The sequence below is a fragment of the Chaetomium globosum genome, genomic scaffold (genome assembly GCF_000143365.1).
Source record: "Chaetomium globosum CBS 148.51 scaffold_5 genomic scaffold, whole genome shotgun sequence".
Classification (NCBI taxonomy): Eukaryota; Fungi; Ascomycota; class Sordariomycetes; order Sordariales; family Chaetomiaceae; genus Chaetomium; species Chaetomium globosum.
In genome coordinates this window covers 3,855,942-3,880,491 of record NT_165980.1, presented here as the reverse complement: position 1 = coordinate 3,880,491, position 24,550 = coordinate 3,855,942, and the positions used below count along the sequence as shown (strand labels likewise).

The window sequence follows — 24,550 nt, the reverse complement described above, 5'->3', positions numbered from 1 at the left end:
AGCTGACTTGGCCCTTACTTAGTTACCTCGCCTTGCGCAACTAGCTCGTACACTAGATTTATGTGCTCACCCCTTGACCTGGCCTAGCCGGTGAGAAGAAAAAATCCCGAAGAAAAAAAACGGGCCCGGACGCGGAGGAATTCGCCCATCGGATGAAGCTAACTCGTGTCAGTATGATGATGGTTGACTAAAACTGGACTAGCAGGCCTCAGGGGGCGTCCGAGAGAAAAGAAAAAATACCCAGCCACCTCCAGAGATCCTGCTGCTGCTGCACAGTCAACGAGCCCACCAGCTAACTAGCTCCGTCTCGCATTCTTCCATGACCGGGGCTAGGGGGGCTTCCAGAAAAGCTGTCAGGCCAGATCAGGCCAAGCGGGTTGCGCTTGCATGGGAACCGTGGCGTGGGTGTAGTGTACTTGGACGACGCAGAACTTAACTACTGGTCTGTTGCGTGTTGAGTATGTCCTTTCCACGCCCCTCCACACACTCCCCTCCACTTCCTTCCGACGGGGAGGGACTTGAAGGGACGTGATTCCGCGGAAAGACGAGGGGAGGGAGCAGCAGGAGGCCGGCCTTCCATGATTTGCGCCGCCGATGTCTCGGAACCCGCGCCGCTTCACTCAACGGATCTTGGTCTGGATTTGCGGTAACTCTCCGTTGTCGGGGGGAAGGAGGGGGGGGGGGGGGGGGTTTCGTTGGGTGGTGGTGTGGTGTGGTGTGCTGAGCTGTGGCGTCTGGCACTGCCACAAGATGTGACGCCGGAAAGGGGGAGCTTGCTGTCTCGAATGGTGCTCCTTGCTGCCGGATGTGGTGGTGTCCGAGGTGGATGATGTTGAGGTCGTGATGGGTTGGGTTGGTGTTGAGGCTGATGAGGTTTGGTGATGACTCCGTGTTGTCCCTCGGTGATGGGGACTCGCCACCCCCTGGATACGCAGTACTGTGTAGGGTTGGAGTTGATGGCTTAGCGGTCTTTGGAAGTGGTTTTGAAGGAACGAGGTTGTGATTGCCCCTGACTTCGTGACCTCGGGTTGTGGTTGTTAGTTACAACGTCTTCTTGTCAATGACTAGGAATCAGTATACGAATCTTACTTCCCTTCCCCTGGACTTGCGGTCCACCACTGAGTCGCATTTTCATAATTAGATGGTGCTCTGCCCAATTCCATGACCGTGGTTGCGGTTTCAATCCCCTTTCACACGAGGAGCCGGCCTTTCGTCATACCCTGACCGGCCATTCCCCCCCCCGGACTCCATACCATCGCCGGAGGCCGCATGCAAAGCACTTCGGCTGCGTGTACCCGGTCCGTTCTCCGAGTACCGAACATTGGTACCGGAGTCGCGTATGCGGCCCCTCCCGGAGCCATCTTCGCAAACCCCGGATCAGGCCCCCTACAACGTAGGAACTTGGGTCGGTAATTATCGTTTGCCGAGATGAGTGACGAGGCCGTTCGATTCCCTGCACACCGAGAGCATGGTGACATGGCGCTGATCGCGTAGCTGCCGAGGACAACTTTACCGAGTCGAATTGCAGTTAGCAAGCTTACATATGCTTAGTACACTCGGACAGAGTGTTGCGTTGCAGGTTATAAGATGGGTATTATAGCTTCCTAAGGCGGCTAACCATTAGACTTCTGGGTACAGCATCCTCCGGGGGTACATCCACCGCCGTTCTCGGCTCAAACGGCGTGGTATTGAGCAGAAGGGGGGATTGCCATGGGAGTGAGAGGCTCAAGAAATACCGAGGCTCCCCAGTGCCGCTGTTTGTCTTGTTGCCAGGGTCTGGTTTGGCATGCGCAAGGCCAACAACTCTCAAATCTGTCGACTCAGTCAAGTGATATGTGGTTTGTTTGCCTTCAGACTGTCATGTTGTTCTGAGCAGAGCGTCCATGTAGCCCGTTAGTTCAGTGCACCAGTCCCAGATGTTGGGGATAGCTCCGTGTGGTTGGAGCGCATCCTACTACTTACCATTCAAGCATCCCATGATAGTTACTGAACGCTTCGTGCTACTATTCCTTGGTACATCTCCTCATGCAATAATACGGTGATCCTTATAGGGGCCACCTGACCACGGAGTACCAAGACCCGGGCCATTCCTTCATAGTCACTGTCGAGAAACCGCAGAACTATCTTAATGGAGGAGTAGCATCGAGCGGGGGCGTACCTGTCCAACGCCGGGGTGGATAAACGCGTAAATATGCGAGGGAACTCAAGAAGGGCCGAGATAACGAAGCAATTGTCACTTCCCAAACGGAAATCGTATAATCCCAAAACAGGATCCTCTTCGTCTGGGATCCAAAACAAGATTCTAAGACTCAGGGGACAAAATGTGCTCGCTAACATTGATGGCCTGCTCAAAGAAAAGTCGCGGCCCGGTGACTATGCCCATGGATGCATGCTCGCTCGGGCTTGTATGGCCAGGGACGAGATTAGAAGCTCATCACTCTCTCGGCCTCGGTTTGGTTAACAACCAAGTCTTCAAGGCGGGGGGCGGTTATGATCCTGTTCGCATGGCGACGACTCAATGCCAGGCCGACGACGCGAGATACGGGTGAGATACGGGTGAGGTAATAGATAAATAGAACATTATCAGGTGATGCACTTGAGCTTTATCTCGTTTCAAAACCGCCAGACCTGCTTCAGCCAGGGCCTGTCCTGCTCGTTATGAATAGCCTGGGCCAACCGGATTCCGGAACTCGTATAGTCTGCGGAGGTCAAGAGTTTCAGTGCTAAGCAAGACGCAACGGATTCAGGATCGGTAGTGATTATTAGAATTGCTGGATGGCACAGTAATCTTGCTTTTATATCCCAGGACCTTGACATGCTGCACCAACCTAGTCCAGTGGTCTCAACACTCAGCGGCGTCGGCACATCGGTGAAGGATGAGCGGCAGTGACTTGTTCTGCTTTGATATGGTAGAGCCCTGTGATGAACACATACGAGACGTATAACTGATTGTTGCATTTCTGCATGCTTATTCGTTCATTGAAGCCCTCGTATCGATCCAAACGCCAACCTGTCCAAAGCGAAGATGTCTCCTCCAACACCTCACATCGTCAGTCATCATAGCTGCTCATAGAAAGCCAACAACTTCCCAGCGCCCACCTCCCAGTCCACATCATTTTGCATATGATGTCCGACCATCGGGACGTCGCAATACCTGACACCATGGCCGCTGTTATCTTTGTCTTCTTCCCAAACAACGGGAACGATCTCGGTATCCTCGCACTGCCGCTGTTTCTGCCGTATCATGCTCCTGAAGGTCGCACGATACGTTTTCACGAGGTCGCGCATGACGAAAAACGTCATTATCCTGTCCAACTCGCCACTCATAATCATAACTCTCTGGCCGCTGTCCCAGTCGGTGATCTGTGAGAGCACATTCTGCTGGTTTACGAAGGGCTTCGTCATCCCCAATGCCCAAACAATACTTTCGTAAGGGCAAACCTTGTCCTGGAACGCCTCAATGTAGGCGTCAGTTTGCTCGTTGCTAAAGAATGCTCTCCGCGTCAATGCCGGGTGGGACAGTGGCGAGTTAGGGTGCCAGAGGTGCAATATCATCCTCGGGAGAAACCACGGATCTAGATTCATCCAATTCAGGTAGACATCATCGCTATCACTGGGCGTCAGCAGGCATTCCTTGGAAAGTCCCCCCAAAGCAAACTTACGATCCAGACCCAGGGACCGACGCCAGCAGGACGAGCGCCTTCACCCTCGCCTCCTTCTCCGACAAGACAAACTGGGCCAACCCGCCGCCGCTCGAGTGGCCAACGAGCACAACCTCCCTGCCGCCCTCGCGCGCCTGGACCCAGCGCAGCGCGGCCAGCACGTCGTCCGCCAGCATCCTCTTGGTCGTCGCGTACACCATGCGCAGGTACGACGGGTAGTAGCTGCCGCCGTGGCCGCGCAGGGAGACGGCGTAGCAGGGGATGCCGCGGGCGGCGAAGAACTGCAGGTACTCCAGCCAGACCCAGGCGCCGCCCATGCCGCCGTGCACAAAGAAGAGGGACGGGGCGTCGGCATCGGGGAGCGGCGCGGTTGGGCGCGCATAGAGCACTTCGATGTTGCCGCCGGGGGTTTCAACGAACAGTCGGTCGACGCCGTCGGGGAGGGGTTGGAGGGGGCCGGTTGGCGCACGCCAGCGCAGCCATTTGAAGGTGAAGTTGTCGAAGAGGGATGTTTTAAACGGATTCATTGATGCAGATGTGCTTTACGAGTGGTGTGAGGTTAGTTACCTAGTCAAAGGTTTAAAGGTCAATGTTTAATCTGTTGGTGGAGGAGGGATTGTCGCCGAGAGATGTGTCTTTGGCAACCTCAGGGACAGAAAAAAAAAAGGCCTTTTCCGGACGGCGGCCATGATGCTTTTCTTTATACTCGGCGACGCAAACATTCGCTTTAAATTGGTTGCAGGCTTCCGGGTTGAGCCGTGTCAGTGCTGAAGTAGAAAGCAGCTGAAGCAGGTTCGGAAGATTTAGGGAAGCCCCGTAATTGACCGCAAGCGGTAGGCACTCATTGCAGGTGGCGCACTTGGCTTGGAGTTTGGCATTGACTGCGAGGCCGGTGCAAACTTCAGCACGAAACCGGACACGGCCTGCGACCAATTGGCGGGACCGAATGTCCTTTGTGGTCGGTGTGAAAGAACAAAAGAAAGTCTGTTGATGGGTTGTTTGGTGAAAGGAGGTTGCAGATGATGTCTGCTCCAATCACAGCATCAAGATTTCGAAGACTCGGTTTCTTCAAACGACCACCAGCCCCAACCAACTTTTGCATTCATCACCATCGCATCTTCGTGAGAACTTTTGTCACATCTCAGATCTATTATTCCAGAAAGAAAAGCCCAAAGTCTCACTCCCGGCTCAACATGTCAAGCGGTACGCTTGAGACCAACGGCGTCCGCATCGCGGTTGAGGGCTGTGTATGCATTCTCCTCCTGGCAGTAATTTGTGACTGTTTGCTAACTGCACCCAGGGACACGGCACTCTGAATGCCATTTACGACGCTGTCGACAGGTCATGCAAGGAGCGCGAATGGGATGGCGTCGACCTGCTCATCATCGGTGGCGACTTCCAGGCTGTCCGCAATGCCGCCGACCTCAACGCCATGTCGGTGCCCGCAAAGTACCGTGAACTCGCCGACTTCCACGAGTATTATAGCGGCTCTCGCAAGGCTCCCTACTTGACCATCTTTGTGGCCGGCAACCACGAGGCGTCATCCCATCTTTGGGAGCTCTACTACGGCGGCTGGGTAGCCCCCAACATCTACTACATGGGCGCGGCCAACGTGCTCCGCCTGGGCCCGCTCCGTATCGCCGGCATGAGCGGCATCTGGAAGGGCTTCGACTACAGAAAGCAACATCACGAGCGGCTACCCTTCAACTCCGACGATGTCAAGAGCTTCTACCACGTGCGCGAAATCGACGTGCGCAAGCTGCTGCAGCTGCGCACCCAAGTGGATATCGGCATTAGCCACGACTGGCCACGGGCAATCGAGAAGCACGGCAACCAGAAGCGCCTGTTCCAGATGAAGCCCGACTTTGAGCGCGAGTCGCGTGATGGCTCCTTGGGAAATCCAGCTGCCGAGTATGTCCTGGACAGGTTGCGTCCGCACTTCTGGTTCTCGGCGCATCTGCATTGCAAATTTGCGGCTATCAAGCAATTCGACCCGCCAGGGCAGCAGCAGGAGTATGAGGAAGAGCCCCAAGCAGCACCGCCGAGGCCGATTCTAGATGCCAACCCCGACGAAATCGACCTCGACTTGGACTACGGCGACGACTTCCCTGGGATAACAGCAGCGGCAGCAAAGGTTGCCAAATCCCAGGATGAATCGAAACCACAACCCGCGACGGGGGACACCACCGGGGACGCTGCCGAGGACACCACTGGTGCCACCGCGGGAGACACGGCCAACGAGCCCGCCACTGAAGACGCCGCCGAAGAACCCACCGACGAAACCGAAGCTCTCCGCTCGCAACTCCCCGCGGCCTTCGCCAAACCCGCGCGCATCTCCGCCGCGCGCCCCACCCCAGGCCAACCCGTGCCCGAAAGCATCACCAACACCACCACCCGCTTCCTCGCTCTCGACAAATGCCTGCCCGGGCGCAAATTCCTCCAACTCATGGAAATCCCCACCGACACCCCGCGCCCAGCGGCCGGGACCAAGCTGCGCCTCCAATACGACCCGGAATGGCTCTCCATCCTGCGCACCTTCCACCCGCTGATCAAGATCGGCGACCGCACGGCCACCACCCCGCCGGACGAGGGCGAGGCCCACTACCGCGCCATCATCGAGGAGCAGCGCGCCTGGGTGGACGAGCACATCGTGGCGCCGGGCCGCCTGGACGTGCCCGACAACTTTGCCGTCACCGCCCCGGCCCACCGCCCCGGCGTCGACCCGGAGGTGGTCGATGAGCAGCCGCTCGAGTGGACCAGCCCGCAGACGGTCGCCTTCTGCGAGCTGCTGGATGTGACCAACTACTGGGATGCGAGCGAGACGGAGAGGAAGATCAGGCGCGAGATGGGCCCGCCGCCGGCGGAGTTTGGTAGCGGCCGTGGGCGGGGAGGACGCGGTGGGTATGGTAGGAGGGGGGGTGGTAGAGGGGGTAGAGGGGGGAGGGGTGGTCGGGCGTGTGTGTTGCGTGGGAGAGATGGGGTGGGAGAGTCGCGGAGAGGTGATAGATATCTTATGTGATTATTATCATGTATTGTCTATCACCGAAGGGGGTGCAACGGGGGGCAATCGTTATTTGTTTTGAGTCACAGTTTGCAAGGCAAAACAGGGGATTGATTTAGGCTGACAAGGCATGGCTGAGACAATGGAATGAATTTGTTTTGTTTTCTCTGCTGTGATATATCCTCTCTAATAAAGCATGAGCCCCACGGATGGTATGAGCCAAGCAGATCGTTGAGGACGGTGTCCATCTTCCATCTATTTTAGACGTCGGGCCCACGGGAGAGACAGAGGCCAGACGCATATGCTAAGATGGTGTTGCAAGCACGAAAGACGACGCGATGCTGCAGCACACACAAGGCGCTATGGAACGCTAACAGCGTTTTGTTCAATCAAGGGAATTGGCTACCCTCAACCTCAAATGACCGACTACCTTGGTGCCGTGCTATGCCATTATGATGCCTGTTTTCCGGAACGCCGAACCATAGGCACCGTACCATACCAACGCCATTGACGAAAAGACAGGTTTGTGCTCAGACCAGAAACAGAGAATTGGGCTTAGGTGCTACCCATTTTACTCTCTCGGTGTCGGCCTGGCGTCAAGGTTGAAATAGTTGGCCGCCATCAGCAGCTCCAGGCACATCTCGACGGGAATTTCCATGTCGGGCACGTCCTCTTTGTCTTGGTTGCGGTGCCAATAGTGGAAGTAGTCTACCACTTTTTCGAGCACAATGGCGCTGAGATTCGGTTAGCAGTTGCCCTCGGTGACCTCCGGGAGCGACGGGATGGCGGGAGCGAAGCTGTGCGGTCAGATCAAGTGTAGATGACGCCCATGCAGTCCGGGCTCGTCCTGTCGATGAGTTTATCATTGCCAGGCCAAGCGGTCTATCGGCGAGAACACAGCAGTGCCGTTGTCATCATTGCAGTGACAGGTGAAGGGGAAAGGCGATAGACAGAGAATGTGACCTACCTGAACTCGGGAAAGGTGCAACGACTGGTTTGCGCCTCGATGAAGGGGCCCCGTAGCATGCCTTTGATGGTCGGGCTGACGAGAGCTGCCTCGCGGAGGACGACAAACTCAAAACCATCGCCCGAGACGAGCGTGATGTACTTGCTGTCCGACATCACGCGGTTCGTCCTGGGGGAACGCGGGGTGATGGAAGAAACTTCACTTGAAAATTCTGCAAATCGTCCTGGCCGCGAACGAAGAGCCCAACACAACCCTGGTTGACTCGTATTAGCTGCAGGTTCAAGCTTTCGTCATGTGAGGACGGAGCTCGCCGCAAGTTTTGGATTCTTGGATTTGGTGGTGGGAGGACGTTTTCCTTGGACCTCGCAAACGCGCCAAACACGTTGAAAGAACTTGGGTTGGAAAAGGAAGCGGAAATGATGGCCCCAATTTAACTGCCTGCCGAGTGAGCAAGGCCCAAAAACGCACTAGCCACTGCAAACAAGGCAGCTGAAAAAAACTCCACAGCGGGGTTTGGAGAGATTGTGGCAGTGACCTGGCGTCGTAGGGCTGGCGCTTGTCGGTGATTGCCTGATTGCCTGCCCAGAGAAAAAGGAAGCCCAGAAAATGAAAGCCCAACATCACAGCCATGGGAAACAGAAACACACTCACATACCTAAGGTAATGGTGGAAAAAGAAATGGCTACCTAGAGGGAAGCCAGAGCATCAGAAACTGGCATAGTGCAGGAGCGGTATGCACTTGCTTTCAGTTTCTGGCCTAAGCTGCGGTGGGACCCCAGCCAATTTTAGCCCCGCGGTTGTGTCATCAAACCGACCGCAAGGAAGGCCCCAATGAATGGTTGCTCGGCCAACCGTTTACTTCCCGCAGGTCGCAGCTTCCGCCCTCTTGTCGCCCACATCGGCGATCCCTTGTTGACCAACGCATCACCCGCAGAAAAAAAACCCTCGAGTCAACAACCTGCATCATCTTCGCATCATCACACTCGGGATTGATTCGATATTTCAGAAAACCGACACCTCATCCGGGCGGGGCGGGGCAGACGAAACCAGCATTTTTTGCATTGCAATTAGGTGCATTTCCTTTTGAGCTTTCTTTTGCTCAACAAAGCAGGCAATTAGCGCCTCTAGCATCAGTGGCTTGTCCCAACAATCCACGGCTAAAACAATCCGACACAACCAACTGCCGCCCAAACCATGGCGTCTTACCAATACCGCAACTCAACCTACATACACGAGAGAGCAGACAGCAACGCCTCGCGGAGGCCTGACTCGCAACGGCGGGACACACGCGGCACCAGGTCAAGTGACGGGACCGTTAGCACAATGATGAGCACCTCGACCGGTCGGGAATCCTCGGGCACTGCAATGACCGAGGGGCCAGCGTACTCTAAGAAGATCGTCGTGGTCGGCGACGGCGGCTGCGGCAAGACTTGTTTGCTTATCAGCTACAGCCAAGGATACTTCCCAGAGGTGCGTATACGCAGTAATCGGTAGCACACACACACCGAGTCTACCTTTATTTTGCTCAAACCTTACATAGTAGGCTTTTCAAAATACTGACTCACCTTGACAGAAATACGTACCCACGGTCTTCGAAAACTACATCACCTACCCAACACACCCTCCCACCGGCAAGACCGTAGAACTTGCGCTCTGGGATACCGCCGGACAAGAGGAGTACGACCGACTACGCCCGCTCTCTTACCCCGAAACCGACCTCATTTTTGTGTGCTTCGCCATTGACTGCCCGAACTCGTTGGAGAACGTAATGGACAAGGTACGTCTTGAGCTTGATTCAACCACGCCCCGACATTGAGAACTAACCTTCCTTTTTTTTTTACCAGTGGTACCCCGAAGTTCTGCACTTTTGCCCCTATACCCCTCTGATTCTTGTCGGGCTCAAATCCGACCTACGTCACAAGAAGACCTGCATCGACATGCTCAAGACGCAGGGTCTTACGCCGGTGACGGCGGACCAGGGACTTGCGGTCGCCAAGAAGATGGGCGCTCAGTACATGGAGTGTAGCAGCAAAGAGATGAAGGGTGTCGAGGAGATCTTTGAGCGCGCCATTTTGACAGTCGTAGCCAACGACCGCAAGGTGCTCGAAGCCGAGGCTGCTGCCGCTGGGCCCATGTCCCCCACGGGTAGTGGAATCGGAATTGGGAGAAGAGGCAGTACGAATCTCAATGGGCTTAGTGGCGGGAGTAAGAACGGACATGGAAGCAGTGGCGGCGGGATAACATTTGGAAGCGACGGCGTGCAGATTCCTGTTGTTAAGAAGAAGAAGAGAAAGTGCGCGCTGGTGTAAGGAGGTGGAGGCGCCCGGGGAGGGGAGGAAGCAGGTAGAGATGGCTCCAGGGGGCGAGGAGCGCTGACGACCTTTACTAACTGCATGCATGATGCCGACACGACATGCGCTGCTGTTGATTTCTTTTCTGATTCCTCATTTTTCCGGCACCTTGTTTTCCCTTTTTTTTTCCCTTTCTGTCACACCCTTACCGATGGCAACGGCAAGGCATGCAAGCAAGCGACTGACTTTCGGGATTTCTTTTTATTACTCTCTGTTTACTGCTGTCATCTTTTTCTTCTTCGAGAGCGGGGCGGGGCGGTGGAAGGAGGATGATGGATGATGTCGACGGGTTGGCTATGGATACTGGAAACTGATGTATTACTGGAGTATACCTTCTCTTCGTGAAACTGTTATAGGGTTTTAGAAGGGATCGATACCCATGAGGAATGGACGGATGGATGGGTGAACGGACGGGAATGGGAGCTTGCTGACCTCTTTGCAGGCGAAGCTTCTTTGAGCCCGACTGTACTCGCACTCTTGAGGATGGAGTACAGGGTCGGGATAGGAGAGCATTGTGTTGGCGCGGCAAAGGATTTCCCGTCTTCTTGTTTGTTGATTAGGGGTAGGGCTATGGAATATAAGAACCAAACATCCACATCCTGTCTTTATGCACTGTGAATTGACAAGCATGTCTCGCCTAAGCAATTAAGTGAATGTATTGGGTATCACTAACTAAGAATCTCCGTCTCTGCCCAGGATGGCTTCACTCTCGTCGTCCCATCACAAATACAGACCAATCCGACACCCCGCCTCTCAGCTCACTCGCTTCCCTCGACCTTCACGCGATCCGCTTCTTCCTGGCCCTCTTGCCGATCCTCCGACTTTGCGGCGCCGCCCTCCTCAGGTTCTTCCTTGGCCATGACGTTCTCGAACTGCGACCACAGCGCCTCGACCGAGGAGAACTCGTTGCCCACCTAGCGTCACACCCACCCAGTCAGACAACCATCATGCCATCACGGAAAGTCTCACCCCACATCCGTCTCAACTCACAGCGATGACGGCCTCGAGAGACCGGTTCAGCTTGTTGATGTTGGCGAGGACATGCTCGAAACTCTGCTCGTTGGGCCCCACACACACCGCGTCAGTGACTGACTGCACTCGGAACTAGTACGTCCTTCTTCATTTTCCAGGCTCTTTTGTTTTATGCTGCATTGCCTGGCTGGCTGGGCTAGCTGCTCACTCACCATGGCGATTTCCCCGATCAACTCCTCTCTCTGCTGCTCAAAGTAGGTCTTTTCTCGGGTGCCGGCCACCGAGGCCGAGCGTTGCTGTTGCGAGGCCATGTTGTGCAAGGATGTGATCGTCGAAAATTGCCTGAGTGGTTTTGAGAGATTGGGGGGGCGGTCGTCTTAATTCAAGTGAGACACCGTGGCGTGACGTGACGTTGATGATTTATACGTTAGCGAGTGGGTGAGTTCTCGACCTGGTGATGATGCTGCGGGATGGGATGGTGGGGCCGCCGATCTGCAGGGTGGAGGATTTTGACCCTAACCCTGGGGTGATGATGCTGTTGCTACGGCAACGACCCCTTTTCGTCGTCTGGCTTTGGATGTGGTTTTGGGGGGATGAGGTTGTTGGCTTTGGGGAAGAGCTAGAGGTTAGATATTATTCAGGGAGAGGGAGACCGCTTCCTCTTGGGGCTGATGATCGGGGACCGTTGGAGACGAAAGCGCGCAAGATAGGTCTGTGTATCATCTGATGATGGTACAGTCTTGTCTATGGAACGTTTTCCATCACATCATAGCTATGAGAAACTTTCGGATATAGTTTATTTCCAGTCTCCATGTCAGAGCAGTCGGCTAACCTCCCTTACTCGAGTGACAGTCGTCTGAGAGATAGCGTAAAATTGTCAGATGACCTCGTCAGTACCCAAGCAGCCAGTAGTGGACATCTCACCAACACGGAGAGGTCCATTCGTCCAACTCCATGCCATATCACGAGAGATCTGAGTGGCAAACCAAAAGTATGAAGTCACCGTCGGAAGAACATCTGAACATTGGGGTGAACATTGGACGTTTGGGGGCATAAAAGCCCCCCTAGGTATGCTGTCTCGCCTCGGTCCATCATCTCTTCCATCACTCAGTCTCCCCCGAACCGGCCTTCTTTCGCAGTCCCGTCTTTCTTGGGCGACGCCGTCCTCCAGACTGCCAGCCTCCCTTCACACGACCACAACACTCGTCGCGGGCTCACCGTCATGGATACCAACAGATACGCAGCGCGGCAAGAGATCGCCCGCCGGAAAAGGATTATGTGCGCCCATCCCGAAACCCCCTAACCCCTTTCCTCCGCTAACAGGTCGCGCCTCGCTTAGGAGGATCAACCTCGACGTGCGGAAATGGATGTGCGGGCTGCCCCAGTGGCCCACCCACGAACTCACCCCGATCTTCTGGTGGCTTGACCAAACCCTTTTGGTCAACGCGTCCCAAAAGATTGAAGACCTCAACGGTGCGTTTCCCTCTCTTCTTGGCGGCTGAAGCGTCCCCGTGGACGTGAAAAGCTAACCCGGCAAAAAGAGGCCGAGGCGGACCAAATCCTGCATGCCCTGTCAGTTTGGAAGGAGGGAACCCTCTGCGAGAAATTGACAATCATCCGGGTGTGCGCGGGACTTGGTGTCAATTCCCAAAGAGAGGGAACGGTGGGGAGTTCAAGAGATGCTAGCCGTAACGGGTTCCTACAGATTTAGATCAATACAACCCGTTAGGTTCAGCCACGACTGCGAACAATGCGTGCAAGAGCGGGATAGAAAACGCCCTCCGCGAGACACATGGCCACATCGGATTACAAGAACTCAAGAAGTATTATGCCTGGCTTGACGCAAACCCGGGCCATGACTACCTAGATGAACTTGCCTGGGAACAGACGATGCATGTTATCCGGGCCGGACGGCAAAGCCGTACCCCCCGAGCTTCAAGATGATTCACTATGGCAAGTATGACCTCCGTTCCCTGCCTAAGCCCCGCGACTCAGATCCCAAGGGCAATCAAAATCTCAAAAGCCGATTTCTGTCATTAATCATGTCTCGAGATTGATAGTCTTCCCGAACCTTGCGTACAGTTCTACCTTTAGCTGCGTCATTTCTTCCCGGATAGTGCCCATTTTCTCCTCGAGTTCCCCAATCTCTTCGTCCAACCTCGCTGTTGAGTGTTCGAGCATTTCCTGAGCTTGCGGGAGAGGGAGGTGGAAGAATGCGTCCCCGATTTTGTATCTGCCAGCGGTTCAGCCCAAGTTCTGCTTTGTAGTTGTCCATTTCGGTAAAACTCACGGCACGTTATCGTCCTCATCGGCAAGCTCCAGCTCACTCGTGATATCGTCCAGCTCCTCCTTCTCCTTCTGTGTCGGAAGTTAGCCGTGCTCTACCTGGGCTGGACTTTTCCACGTGTGCCCACATTCTTCGTCTTCAACTCCTCTTCTATTGAGAGCTCGTGCTGGTGGAGGCGGCTAAACTTGTTGATCTTGTCTTGGTCCTCTCGGCGAACCTCAACCTCGTCGCCCATGGCATCCTCCTCCTCCTTCGTTAACTGCGCAGCACGCTGTCAGCGGTGGTTCTGGTCGTTTGGATAGAGGCTTGATCTTACCATCCGCCGGCTCATCATCTTGTCTTAATTTATGTAAAGCTAGGAGAAACCGAGATGTGATTGTCTCTTCAACGGGCGCTGAACTTGCTTGGGGTTTAGGCGGGCATTTGGGGTTGAAGCTCCACCAAACTTTGGCGGGGCATTTCGAAGCTCTGGCAATCGAATATCAACCCTAACCCTTTTGCATTACTGGGTGCACAGACCATCCCAACGCGAGTTTTGGCCAGCCTCCGATTGGGCGTTGCTTCGACAAGCTCCCCAAGTCAACAAACGGCAGACTCTCAGGGAACGACTCCGATACCCACCCATTCGAGTTCTTGTTTCTTCGCTGCACATCAAGCCGTCTCTCATATTCTAGAACAGGCAAGATGGCCGGTCAGAAATTATACCCTCGGGCGACGGTGAAGAAGATTGTGAAAGCTCACTCGAATTGCAACGTGAGCAAGAATGCTGATGTCATGGTACCTCTAACCCCAACCTCAAACGCGTCAGCAGAGCTTCTAACGCAAAGGAACCAGATGTTTCTGGATTATATGCTCTTTATGCAAACGTAGGAGCATATCGATATATGTGCGACCGATGTCCTGCCGGCTGACAACGTTCTAGACTCATGAAAGAGGCCGCGATTGAAGCCAAGCAAGGCGGAGAGCGAGGCATCACGGCCCGGAGCGTGAAGAAGGCCACAGTGGTAAGCAAAGACTTGCTCTGATTTCAGCGCAGTGTCCATTGGCACAAGCACAACTCACACGCTCCATGGTTCAGGACTCGCTTGCCAAGTTTAGGGGATGAAATGGCTGGAATATGGATATGAAGTTAAAAACGCAAGATAATAACGGGCACTGGCCGCATATACAAGCCAGTTCACTAACTGGGGTGGGGTTTGTTTGGATGATGGAAGCTGGTGCGGCAGGGCAGGCATTCGGCCCCGCAGCTCCCCGATGAATGTGGGGACCGATCGAGTTTAGCGGGGGCACGCGACACCACCAAGATTCAGGTGTGCGAGAGGCGACCTCGATGGCCGTGATGATGCAAACGGGAAACAATCCGTGGATGCTATTTTAGAATCTTGTGGCGGCAAACGAATAACAGACGAGGCTCGGCCCTCTGTTCCCATACCAGATGTCTTTGTAAATTATCTAGAGAAAATTCCGTACACTGCCAGTGTTTTGTTCCGGCTGTTTCTGTTCCGTTCTAGCTGAGCTCAGGTTCACACACTGTTACCTGAAATTGTGGCCAATCGCTGTGGGGCAAGCTTGCTTCTCGGTGGCACCGCGTTTAGGCCGCTGGTGTGGTGGGAGGAAGCATCTTCAGGCACCCCAAAAATTTCCCAACCAACTCCTTCGCATCTACACTCTCAACCGACAGAATTTCCATCTTTCCACCGTCGACTGATCCAATTCTACCCTTAATCCTGACAATTAGATTTTGTTATCAGTGTTCTCTGTGCACCTGATCTCGGAACCCCGTCGTCTCGAGCGAGCCAAAGAAATCCGGTCGATCACTCGAACAGAACAACGATCCAAACCCTCGGTTTTAGAGCGTAAAACACTTTGCGCTCAACTTTTTCTACAAAACAAAAACATGGCGGCTTCCGATATTCAGAACCCCCCGGCTCCGACTGAGTCCAAGTCGGCCCGGAAGAAGAAGGCAAAGGCGGAGCGCACCGAGTCCCCCGCACCTGTTGTCTCAACCCCCGAGGTCGCCGGCTCCATCGCCGCCAGCGAGGCCCAAAATGATTCGGACAACGCCTATATTCGCGACCTGCAGAAGTAAGCCAGTTATGTATGGCCAGTGTGTATTTATGTGGCTAACCGATTTTCAAGGTCTATTCGGAATGTTACGAAGAAAATCGTAAGTTGGGCGTGGTTGGGTTGTCGGCACCGATCATCACTGACAACATCACCGTTCAGACCAACACCGCGAAAGTTGATGCCATTATCGCTGAGCACAGCAACAAATCGCTCGACGAGCTTATCACCTTAAAGATCATAAACGCCGACCAGAAGGCTGCCCACCTCAAGAAGCCTACCCTCCAGGCCCAGCTGTTCCAGTTCGAGGAACAGCTTGCGCAACACAAGAAGATCGACCAGGAACACCGGGCTCGTCTCGCGGAACAAGAAAAGGCCTTGACGGAAAAGTTTGAGAAGACGAAGGCGGACACTATTGCTGAGCTCACAGCGAAGGCGGAGGCGGATGCCAACGCGACTCTTCGTGCCAACCTTCTTACGCTCTCTCAGTTCCTCCGCCTCGCTGCGGCCCGCCGTACGGAGGATGCCGACAGCACGTCCGACGAGAGCATGGCGCTCGAGGGTGTCCTGCTGCACATCTACTCAGGCGACGAGAATGCCGTCGCCACCATGCTGAAGCTGGTGCAGGGCGCAGACGAGCAGACGCGGAGCACGTCCGGCGATGCGCTGCAGACGACCTGTAAGTAGATTCAGATCTGGTATTGCTCTTGCCGCAACGAGTCACTGACTTTCCTAGTCGCCCAGGTCAAGAAGGCTGCGATTGCCCTCGCCGCTCCGTACACACAGAGCGAGACTGCCCAGCAGTCAGCCGACCCCGAGGCGGCGGTCGAGTCCAAGCAGGAACCCGAAACCGACCCGACCGTCGCTAATGCGGGCCTAACCGAAGTTGACGAAGGTTCTGCCACCGCGCTGACCAACGGCCATGCGGCAGACGCATCCTCGAGCAGCGCTGCGCCCAGCGCCCCCCCTAGCAACGCCGAGGTTGCCGACGAGGCAGCAAATGCGGCCGGGGAGAGCCAGTGGGATACGGGCAACGAGTTGTCCACCTCTCAGGAGTGGGTGGACGTGAAGATCTCGCGCGAGGCCAGCGAGACGGAGACCGGCCCTGCCGCTACATCTGCCGCGCCCTCTCAGTCCTGGGCTGATGATCACCCGGAGACCGAAGCCGCTCCCGCCACTCCGGCGGACGACGGTTTCCAGTCCGTGCCGGGTCGCAACCGCGGCCAGCGCGAGGGCGGCGGCAATCACCGCGGCCGCGGCGGTTACCGTGGTGAGGGCCGTGGCCGCGGGGGCTACCGTGGCGAGGGTCGTGGCCGCGGTCGTGGTGGCCCGCGCGGTGGCATGCCCCAGCGCGCTCGCCGTGGTGGTAGTATCGAGGCCTAGTAATCCAGGTACTTATCCGCCGTTTTCGGAGTGATCTGCGCGCACGCAGAAGGAAATTTCTCGCTTGATCTTGTCTAGCATCTGGTTTGTCGGCGGGTTTCGTCATTGCACTCATCACTGGCGTTCTAAAAGCGCATATGCTTTTTTATCACATGAAATTTTCGTTGCTTTTGGGCCACATGGAGGTGGCGGAAAGCTACCATTGTATGTAACATTAGGGGAACCATGGGCTCGGTCTTGCCTGTTCTGAGGGCGGCGGCTGTCCCGGAGCATAAAGGGAGGGGGGCATATGACTTGGGAATCAACCGAGACAAAACGAGACGAGATTTGCTGGCGTTCGGGATGCAAGGGCGGTTTGGCGAGGAGGTCTGATGCGCGGGTCAACCGGGGATATGGGGTGTATCATAGGGAGCCAATTGACAATGTCGTGGCTCACTTTGGGTTTTGCGATGGTGGAGTGACGGTGTCCCCTTTTGCCCTTGGATCATAACATCCAAGATGACCCTCACGACTGTTTTTTTCATTTCTTCCTAACCGATGCTATAAGCAAGGTAAATTAGCCACGTTCAAGCCAAAGCAACACCATCCAACTCTCAAATCAGTCAAACCCTACGCCTATTCCCATCCCTCCACCAACCATAAGCGAAATCGCAAGTACATCCATACCCCACGCACACACAGGAGGAACACACAAACCAGCCAACCCCCCAAGAGAAACAAACAAAAACAAAAAGAGTCAGACGAACCCCCTAAACGCAGTCCCCAACACCCTCAGCTTCTCCCCGTCCCCCTCCAACTTGACGCCCTCCCGCCGGAGCAGCATCCGCTTCTCGGCCAGCGTGATGCCCTCGCCGTCGCGCCGCCCAATCTTGCCCTTGAACCCGCCTAGTGTGCCGCCCGTGGCGATGACGCGGTGGCTTTATTGTACGAGGAAGGGGTTGGGTTAGTGATGCGTTCTTCTGTGTTGGGGTGAGGGACGGGAATGGGATACCACATACCAGGGGATCTCGGGCGCAAAGGGGTTGCGCCGCAGGGCGTTGCCCGACGGCGCGCGGCGAGGATTTGAGATGGGCTGCCAGCAGCGCGTACGTGCTGAAGGAGCCCGCGGGGATCTGGTAGGTGAGCTGCCATACGGCCCGCTCGAAGGGGGTGCCCCGCGCTGAGGAGAGGAGGGGAGGTGGGAAGGGGGAGTTGGGATTTGGTGGGGTTCATGGTTCTGGAGGGTTGGGAGGGTTTGGTGGTGGCGGTGGTTATTTTGGTTGTGGTGCGTTTGGTTACTGTGGTGGTTGTCATGGTCTCGTTGTTCTTTGGGATGACTTTCGTGATGTTGCGACTTGAGGATGTCTTGGATTTGGAGGTCAAGTATGGTGATAGGTAGAGATACGGTTGCGAATGATGTCGCGGTGGGTTGTCGAGGAGACACAATGGGGTATGGTTGTGTCGCGGGGGCAAAAATTCATTATCACACGCGGTTAATGTCAGAACAAGGGCGCGCGCAACGATAGAGAGGGGCGTAATCGAGGCGCGTGAGTGGTGCGATGTCACGTGACCACATATTCTCGCTCATTAACGATCCCACTCAACGACGAGACGATGCTGAGTGGCATTCTTGACCCTCTCGTGTGCCGTAACAGCATTGGAAGCTGCTCACAAGCACAACGCCAGCATTCATAAGCACGATAATTATTCATGGGCGCGTGAGCACGCTGGGGATCCCAGCTTCCCTGTCCATGGTTGGTTAAGTGAACTTGCTGTTAGCGACCGCTCCTGACCCAAAAGAGGCTCTCCCTTGCCGGTCGAAACCATGAGATGATGGGTTTCCGAGCTCAACCTCGAGTGATTCACCAGAGAGTTCAAGCCCAATCGTTGTCTCTTGCCTTGCTAAATGGAAAGCATGATCTGTTGCAACACAAATGCAAAGGCTCCATCTTGATCAGGCTTGTGATGTGTTGATGACTTGCATGGCTGGCTGCTGTTTGCTGATCAGCGCCAGCGGTCCCCTTGTTGACAGCATGCTCGTCTAACCTGAGTTATGCCGGGCCCCGTCCAGCGGGTGAGACACACTTTGCCTGTTTTCCCTTTTCCTCGAATAACTAGTGTATGCCGCTGTTGGCGCAACATGACACTAGAGGTCGAGGTGTCCCTGGACTTGAATCGGTCTGCGACCGCAGAATGCACTGCATGTTAGGTACAAGCGTGCGGTGACACGTGGTTGAGCGAACAGAAGTTCATCGATCGGATGCCATTGCATGCATCTGCACAGGCATCCTGGAGTCCATGAACTTGCTGTGTGTTAATCGACCGATTGGCCAATCGATTTAGAGAAAAGAATCCGCGTGCAGTTCGGGGCAGGGTCTCCACAGCGGAGTGCGGTTCCTCCGCAAGAAGCGGGAGAAGAGGGCCCATGCGAGCCATGCGGGCAGCTTGGGGGCCTGCAACAAACGGCAGCCGTCACATCTCCCGCGATGGACTGCCATAGCCTGCGACATGTTTCACTTCGATAGAACCTTCTGTTTATGCGGCCGAGGGCTTCAAATATAGCGTAGTAAACCTCGTACATCCAGGTCTGCAACCCATAGATTCCGTCTCTCTCCTCTCCGCTGGATTGAGTTCCTGGATCGAGCCCCTGGGACCCTGAACCGGGTTCAACAAGCGGTGGGGGATCCTTGCCTGGTGAAATCTCGCATCAGTTTTGAGAATTTTGGCTTCCATGTTCTTCCCCTTTCCACAGCGGGGAGAAGAAGGAAAAGAATACCAATGTTGTGCAGAAAATCCGTTTGACACTGCCGGCTGGGCGAGGGCCTTGCTGCTGGGTGCCGATCCCTCTTCACCAATCCCCGTTTGGGACATTGTGGCCGGGCCTCGTCAAACGCGACTCCGCACCGCAATGCCTGTGCGCTGCTTGCTCGGATTGTTTCCTGAGAGGATGGGAAAGCCGTCGCTCTCGTCTCCTCTGAGACAAAATAACGGTGAACAAAAGAGAAGCTCGGACGAAGCTTGGGGCTGCTCTCGCTTGACCCGACAGATCGGCTCAACGGAGCGGGAGAAAGACCGTTTGTTTCTCAGAGGCGTGGCGTTGTGCAAGGGCAGCATCACGAAGTCGCGCCTTTCAACCATGCCCCTGAGGTGGTCGGCCAAATGCAATCCCACCTCGTGAGCTACCGTCGCATTCGGGAGGTATCCCGTTGTAACGCTGTAAAAACCGCAAATTCCGGGTTCCAACTTGCTTGTGTGCTGTTTATCCCGTCCCCATCCAGTCCAATAGCTGGAGCAGCCCGCGAAACACGCATGCGGTGACCCGCGACAACATATCATAGACCTGTCAAAAGGAATAACCAGTGAATCCTGCATCCAATGCACGAGCAGAGCTTTGTTTGGAGGGCAGGCACCCTGAGTGGTCCACAGGAATCAATCCCACGAATTCCGAATGGTTCGTGGAAGGGAGGTGGAAAGCTTCCAGGCTGCGTGTTTGAGGAAGGAGCCCGCGGGGCTTTAACTCAGGTACCAGTGACTTGTAATTTCGGATCACTTCGCGAACTTGTGGCGGGAATTCCCACGGTTTCTTCTCAGCTCAAAGCGAACCCCCACAACCATTATTCCGACGTCAAGGTACAGTGTACCCGAGAGAGCTCACTGTCTTGGCGCGAGGGACCCCTTGTTCTCGCCCCTTGCTGCTGCCCCTGACGAGGAAACCCCTACCGACTGGGCGTGGTTTAGCGCCTCCACCTTATTTCCCAGCTCGCAAGTGGCCGGCCCAAATTGCCCAAAACTGCTTGGCTGCAGATGGACCTGCAGCTGCAGCCTGCCTTTTGCTTCTGGACCTTGCAGCGAATTGGCGAATCCATCCCGCTGAGCGCGGCGCACTTCAAGTGCCCTCATTTGCTCTTGCTTTCTCATCACATCCCAAATTCAGTCCTGGCCGCCAACGCCTGGGCCACCTGCATTCCCGCTGCTCTGGCCTGCCTCCCTCCACGGCGCTCGGTCCTTCACTCATATCCAAGCCTTCTTCCTCCTCGATCTGCCTTTTGTGAACGACCGGAAGCTCTCGCCCAATTCCGTGCTCGTCCCTTTCCTCCTAGGGACAACCCGGCAGCGCGTGGGTAGCACCGAGAGAGCATCAACAGCGAGTCTGTCGAGCCTGGTCTCTCCCTCTCACCTGGTGCCGTTGGTTTGTCTCAGGTCATCGTGAGGCACCCTCTGTTCTCGCAGGCCCCTCAGTGCTTGCAATTACAATAGTGCAGTCATCGTGCTTCATTTTTTTTCGTCTTCCTCGGGTTGAAACAAAGAAACACGCCCGGTGCCTGTTTCCCTGACGAAGCGGCCGATCATCGCTGCAGCTCGCCGACCTATCTCTTAACGAACGGGTCCGACATCAGACCAGTCGCCGCTCTCGACCCTCCAGCCGCCACCAGCGGTCTCCAACCGTTTAACGAGAGTCATCCGATCAGCAGCAAGCTCGTCGGTTGTCAGGTGGCACCCACAAAGCCAAGATGCCGCCTTCACTGAGCGCCCACGCTTCTTTTACTCGCCCCCGGACCGGTGACCGCGATGCTCGACCTGTGACCCGCGAGGCCGACAGCAATCTCATAATTCCCAGCCGGACCTCATCCCTCCATTCGCGCATTACACAGCCAATTCCCTCAACGCTCAATATGAAGTCTCAGCAAGCAACACCCAAGACACTCACGCATGCCTACATGGTCTGCGGCGTCGGCCGAGAGCCTTCGCAATGGGTCAAAGCTCCGACACCCGTACAAGGAAAAATTGGGCACATGAAGGGCGCCGTTCCCCAGTTCTGGCTTCCCGAGATTCTAGGGAGCAGCCCGAGGTTGGAGCAGGACAATGATATCGCGAGGGCTCTTCACTCTGCGATGAGGGTAGGCTACCCCAAGAACTCCCCACCTACGTCACAGAAACCATTGACTAACTAACCACCCATAGGCATGCTTCCCCCACGACGTCGAGATCTGCACCGGACGCAGCCAGCCACACTGCGTTCACCATGCTTTCGTTCTCCAGCAAGACTCGTCCCATACCCTCTACGGTATCTGCCTGCGCGTTTGGTCGCGCGCCGATGAGAAGCGAGCCGAGACCATCCGCGAGCTCAGGAAGCGGACGGAGCCCGACTTCTACGACAACCAGGAAGAGCAATATTGGATTCCTTACTGCTTGTCCTTCCTTTCGCGCTACCCGCTTTATAACCTTTTGGGCGATTATCTTCGCGGCATGTGGATTCACTGGAACAAGGCTACTAACCTTTTCCACGCCGAGGAAGTGTCCCGGATCCTGAGCTTCCCCGCGCCGCGTCTGAATGATCTGGTGCGCATCGATATGAAGGACTATGCGCTCTGCTACCAGTTCCCAGCCTTGTCGACCGGCTTCCAGAACTTCGCCATGTGGCCGTTGTTCTGCTGCCTGTCCATCCCCAACATCGTTGGCGTTATCGAGGCGGCCATCTCCCCCACCCGCCGCATCATCTTCGTCAGCCACTACCCCGCGATGCTGACCATGGCCGCCGAGACGGTCCGGCTTTGCGTTCGTGTCTACGAGTGGAGCGGCCTCTACGTGCCCGTGGTGCATGCGCGTCACGCTAAGGACCTCGTCGAGGAGCCTGGCCCGTACATTTTGGGTATCACAGCCGAGTGTAGGTCGCTGTTTACGGCGCCCAGCGATGCTCTGGTAATCGACCTCGACCGCAACTTCGTCCTCACCTCGAACCCGCCGAATACTCTCCAGCTGGGCCAGCGCAACAAGTTCGTGGCGAGACTCACCCAGGCCTTGAATGGCGACGTCACGCCATCCGGTGTGCCCCCGCACCTTCGCTCGGCTTATGGTGGAGGAAAGCTGGTGCCTGCCGGCCAGATCATTGTCATGCGAGGCGAGGTCGAGTCTATTCAGGACCCCGAGTGGTGGAACCAGGATGCTGTCATGTCCGTCATGGACCATGTTTGCGAGAAGATGGTGAGTCGTAATCGGTGGCGCCAGTGGTCAGATGTGACGCTAACACTGTTCTGTAGGGCCGTAACACCGGGCTCAAGGCTGTCTTTGGCGGGTCTGTCAAAAAGCCCCTGATGACCAAGGTCTCGATGAGGCATCTTAACGAGATTGTTCGCGAGCGGAACCAGTACTCGCGAGACGCCCTCGAGGCTTGGCAGGACTTTATCAACCTCAAGGGCCGGCTGGACACAGAGCTCAGCAAGGTTACTAAGCGCAACAACTACCTCAACGAGGAGCTGGAGAGCTGGAAGCAACAGGTAAGTGTAAAATGAAAACGAGGCCGGGGGTGGGTTCGCTAACAGAGACACAGTTCCTCAAGTTCCAAGCCTTTGCCGATACCCTTACGAAGGAAACCCAGGACCTCAAGGTCAAGATCGAAGGCCACAAACGCGAGAATCGCCGTCTGGCCACCCTCCTCGACCAGCAGAAGGACGATTCCGCCAGGCTATCGGTCCGTCTCGGAGGCACCGAAAAGCAGCGCGACGATGCTCTCGAAGCGCTTGTTCTTCAGCAGGAGATCGCGGAAGAGCTCGAGAGGGAGCGCAAGAGGAACAGGAAGGAGCTCAATGCCCTGCAGCATACCAACGTGACGATCGTCCGCCAACGCGACGAAGCCCGCCGCGTGGTGCTCCATCTGCGCAGTTTGATTTCGGGCCAGCACCATCACATGGAGCACCTCGTCAAGACACTAACATCTCCAGACGAGCTCGCCGCAGAGATCGAGGCCGGATTTGCCGCCCAGGAAGAGGTCGAGGCTGCCGCCATCGCCGAGCGTAGGACATTCTACCCCGTGACATTGATTATGAATGTGGCTGACGGCAGTATAGGAGAAGGTGTGGAGGAGAACGACGCCCGCTTCATCAAGAACCTCGCTCTCGCAAGCAGGCGGGTCTCCACCCAGACGTTCATCGATGTCGCCGATCGTCACCTAAAGGACAAGACGGACGCCATCGCCCACATCATCCGCAATATCTCGGAACAATGCCAGGCCGCAGTCGAGGGCCTGCAACTCGCACAAGATGCCGAGCTCGGGAGGCCGCAATCGTCGGCTTCCAGGGCTCGGGACTTGTCAAAAAGCAGGAGAGGGAGTTCTCTCTCAGTCGCACAAAGCGATGACGGTAACACCACATCCACCTCGACGGCCACGTCCGATGTCGGTGACGATAGCAGCAGCGTCACTCTCCTCCGGCCCAACAGCGGCCGGATCTCTAGCATCCCACCCACACCGGATCTCATTCCCAACCGTAGCAGCACTAGCATGTCTTTCGCAAGCACGACGGCCACGACCCCTGAGCGAACCTCACAGCAGTACCTCCTCCACCTCGGGCACGGACACGGACACCACGACATCCCCACGAAGATTCTCGAGGACGACGAGGACGTCGATGACCTCACCGCCGACGAGCGCGTCGCCCGCGACGCCGACGAGGGCAACCCCATCCCCGCGCCCTCGACGGAACAGGGAGTCGTGGGTAAGCATGCGGAGAGCCTGATCCACCGGCCCTCGGGCGCTCGCATCTCGGCCCTTGGCGGCTCGCGCTAGGGTCTGAGTTAAAGTTGTGGTTCGGTTCGGCTCGGTTTGGTTCGGTCAGCAGGTCAGTTCGGTAGTTACGGGACGAAGTTAGGCCAGCTAAAAGAAAAAATTAGGAGGCAAGCAAGTTTAGCAAGCGGAGTGGGAGTGGTTTATTTTTTTTATTATGTTAGGATCTTTGTTGTAGTGGTGTATGTGTGTGTCTCACTCTTGTGTGTGGGGGGATTTGTAACTTCTGTTTCGTTTATACCACTTTCGCGGGGAGCGGATTTATTCATCCAGGTCGTCTCTCTTTTTCTTGCTTCATGGGGGGCGATGGACAAACACACATTTTT

The 24,550-nt window shown here is 55.7% G+C and overlaps 11 protein-coding genes across 11 annotated transcripts; 5 read left to right on the top strand and 6 right to left on the bottom strand.

Annotated features, from left to right (window-relative positions):
* Positions 1-1,041: 1,041 nt before the first annotated feature.
* On the bottom strand, positions 1,042-1,361 carry CHGG_08112 (uncharacterized protein; the record flags this gene model as incomplete). Its single annotated transcript, XM_001225767.1, has 2 exons — positions 1,042-1,064; positions 1,220-1,361. 2 exons carry the CDS (start codon positions 1,359-1,361, stop codon positions 1,042-1,044), a joined length of 165 nt encoding a protein of 54 aa, XP_001225768.1.
* A 1,696-nt stretch (positions 1,362-3,057) lies between these two features.
* Positions 3,058-4,189, bottom strand: CHGG_08111 (uncharacterized protein; the record flags this gene model as incomplete). Its single annotated transcript, XM_001225766.1, has 2 exons — positions 3,058-3,613; positions 3,663-4,189. 2 exons carry the CDS (start codon positions 4,187-4,189, stop codon positions 3,058-3,060), a joined length of 1,083 nt encoding a protein of 360 aa, XP_001225767.1.
* Positions 4,190-4,855: 666 nt separating this feature from the next.
* CHGG_08110 (uncharacterized protein) lies at positions 4,856-6,777 on the top strand (the record flags this gene model as incomplete). The annotated part of the gene is made up of 3 exons (XM_001225765.1): positions 4,856-4,909; positions 4,963-6,563; positions 6,753-6,777. The coding sequence occupies 3 exons, from the start codon at positions 4,856-4,858 to the stop codon at positions 6,775-6,777; spliced, it is 1,680 nt and encodes a 559-aa protein (XP_001225766.1).
* Positions 6,778-7,234: 457 nt separating this feature from the next.
* On the bottom strand, positions 7,235-7,785 carry CHGG_08109 (uncharacterized protein; the record flags this gene model as incomplete). Its single annotated transcript, XM_001225764.1, has 2 exons — positions 7,235-7,397; positions 7,631-7,785. 2 exons carry the CDS (start codon positions 7,783-7,785, stop codon positions 7,235-7,237), a joined length of 318 nt encoding a protein of 105 aa, XP_001225765.1.
* Positions 7,786-8,995: 1,210 nt separating this feature from the next.
* CHGG_08108 (uncharacterized protein) lies at positions 8,996-9,939 on the top strand (the record flags this gene model as incomplete). The annotated part of the gene is made up of 3 exons (XM_001225763.1): positions 8,996-9,100; positions 9,204-9,407; positions 9,475-9,939. The coding sequence occupies 3 exons, from the start codon at positions 8,996-8,998 to the stop codon at positions 9,937-9,939; spliced, it is 774 nt and encodes a 257-aa protein (XP_001225764.1).
* An 800-nt stretch (positions 9,940-10,739) lies between these two features.
* CHGG_08107 (uncharacterized protein) lies at positions 10,740-11,264 on the bottom strand (the record flags this gene model as incomplete). Its single annotated transcript, XM_001225762.1, has 3 exons — positions 10,740-10,895; positions 10,972-11,073; positions 11,166-11,264. The coding sequence occupies 3 exons, from the start codon at positions 11,262-11,264 to the stop codon at positions 10,740-10,742; spliced, it is 357 nt and encodes a 118-aa protein (XP_001225763.1).
* Positions 11,265-13,239: 1,975 nt separating this feature from the next.
* CHGG_08106 (uncharacterized protein) lies at positions 13,240-13,574 on the bottom strand (the record flags this gene model as incomplete). Its single annotated transcript, XM_001225761.1, has 3 exons — positions 13,240-13,311; positions 13,368-13,499; positions 13,557-13,574. The coding sequence occupies 3 exons, from the start codon at positions 13,572-13,574 to the stop codon at positions 13,240-13,242; spliced, it is 222 nt and encodes a 73-aa protein (XP_001225762.1).
* Positions 13,575-13,924: 350 nt separating this feature from the next.
* On the top strand, positions 13,925-14,345 carry CHGG_08105 (uncharacterized protein; the record flags this gene model as incomplete). The annotated part of the gene is made up of 3 exons (XM_001225760.1): positions 13,925-14,106; positions 14,163-14,244; positions 14,319-14,345. 3 exons carry the CDS (start codon positions 13,925-13,927, stop codon positions 14,343-14,345), a joined length of 291 nt encoding a protein of 96 aa, XP_001225761.1.
* Positions 14,346-15,137: 792 nt separating this feature from the next.
* On the top strand, positions 15,138-16,687 carry CHGG_08104 (uncharacterized protein; the record flags this gene model as incomplete). The annotated part of the gene is made up of 4 exons (XM_001225759.1): positions 15,138-15,325; positions 15,380-15,407; positions 15,467-15,983; positions 16,041-16,687. The coding sequence occupies 4 exons, from the start codon at positions 15,138-15,140 to the stop codon at positions 16,685-16,687; spliced, it is 1,380 nt and encodes a 459-aa protein (XP_001225760.1).
* Positions 16,688-17,423: 736 nt separating this feature from the next.
* CHGG_08103 (uncharacterized protein) lies at positions 17,424-19,537 on the bottom strand (the record flags this gene model as incomplete). Its single annotated transcript, XM_001225758.1, has 4 exons — positions 17,424-17,604; positions 17,686-17,903; positions 18,752-18,864; positions 19,246-19,537. The coding sequence occupies 4 exons, from the start codon at positions 19,535-19,537 to the stop codon at positions 17,424-17,426; spliced, it is 804 nt and encodes a 267-aa protein (XP_001225759.1).
* Positions 19,538-21,339: 1,802 nt separating this feature from the next.
* CHGG_08102 (uncharacterized protein) lies at positions 21,340-24,227 on the top strand (the record flags this gene model as incomplete). Its single annotated transcript, XM_001225757.1, has 5 exons — positions 21,340-21,564; positions 21,629-22,648; positions 22,705-22,941; positions 22,995-23,457; positions 23,512-24,227. 5 exons carry the CDS (start codon positions 21,340-21,342, stop codon positions 24,225-24,227), a joined length of 2,661 nt encoding a protein of 886 aa, XP_001225758.1.
* Positions 24,228-24,550: the final 323 nt, after the last annotated feature.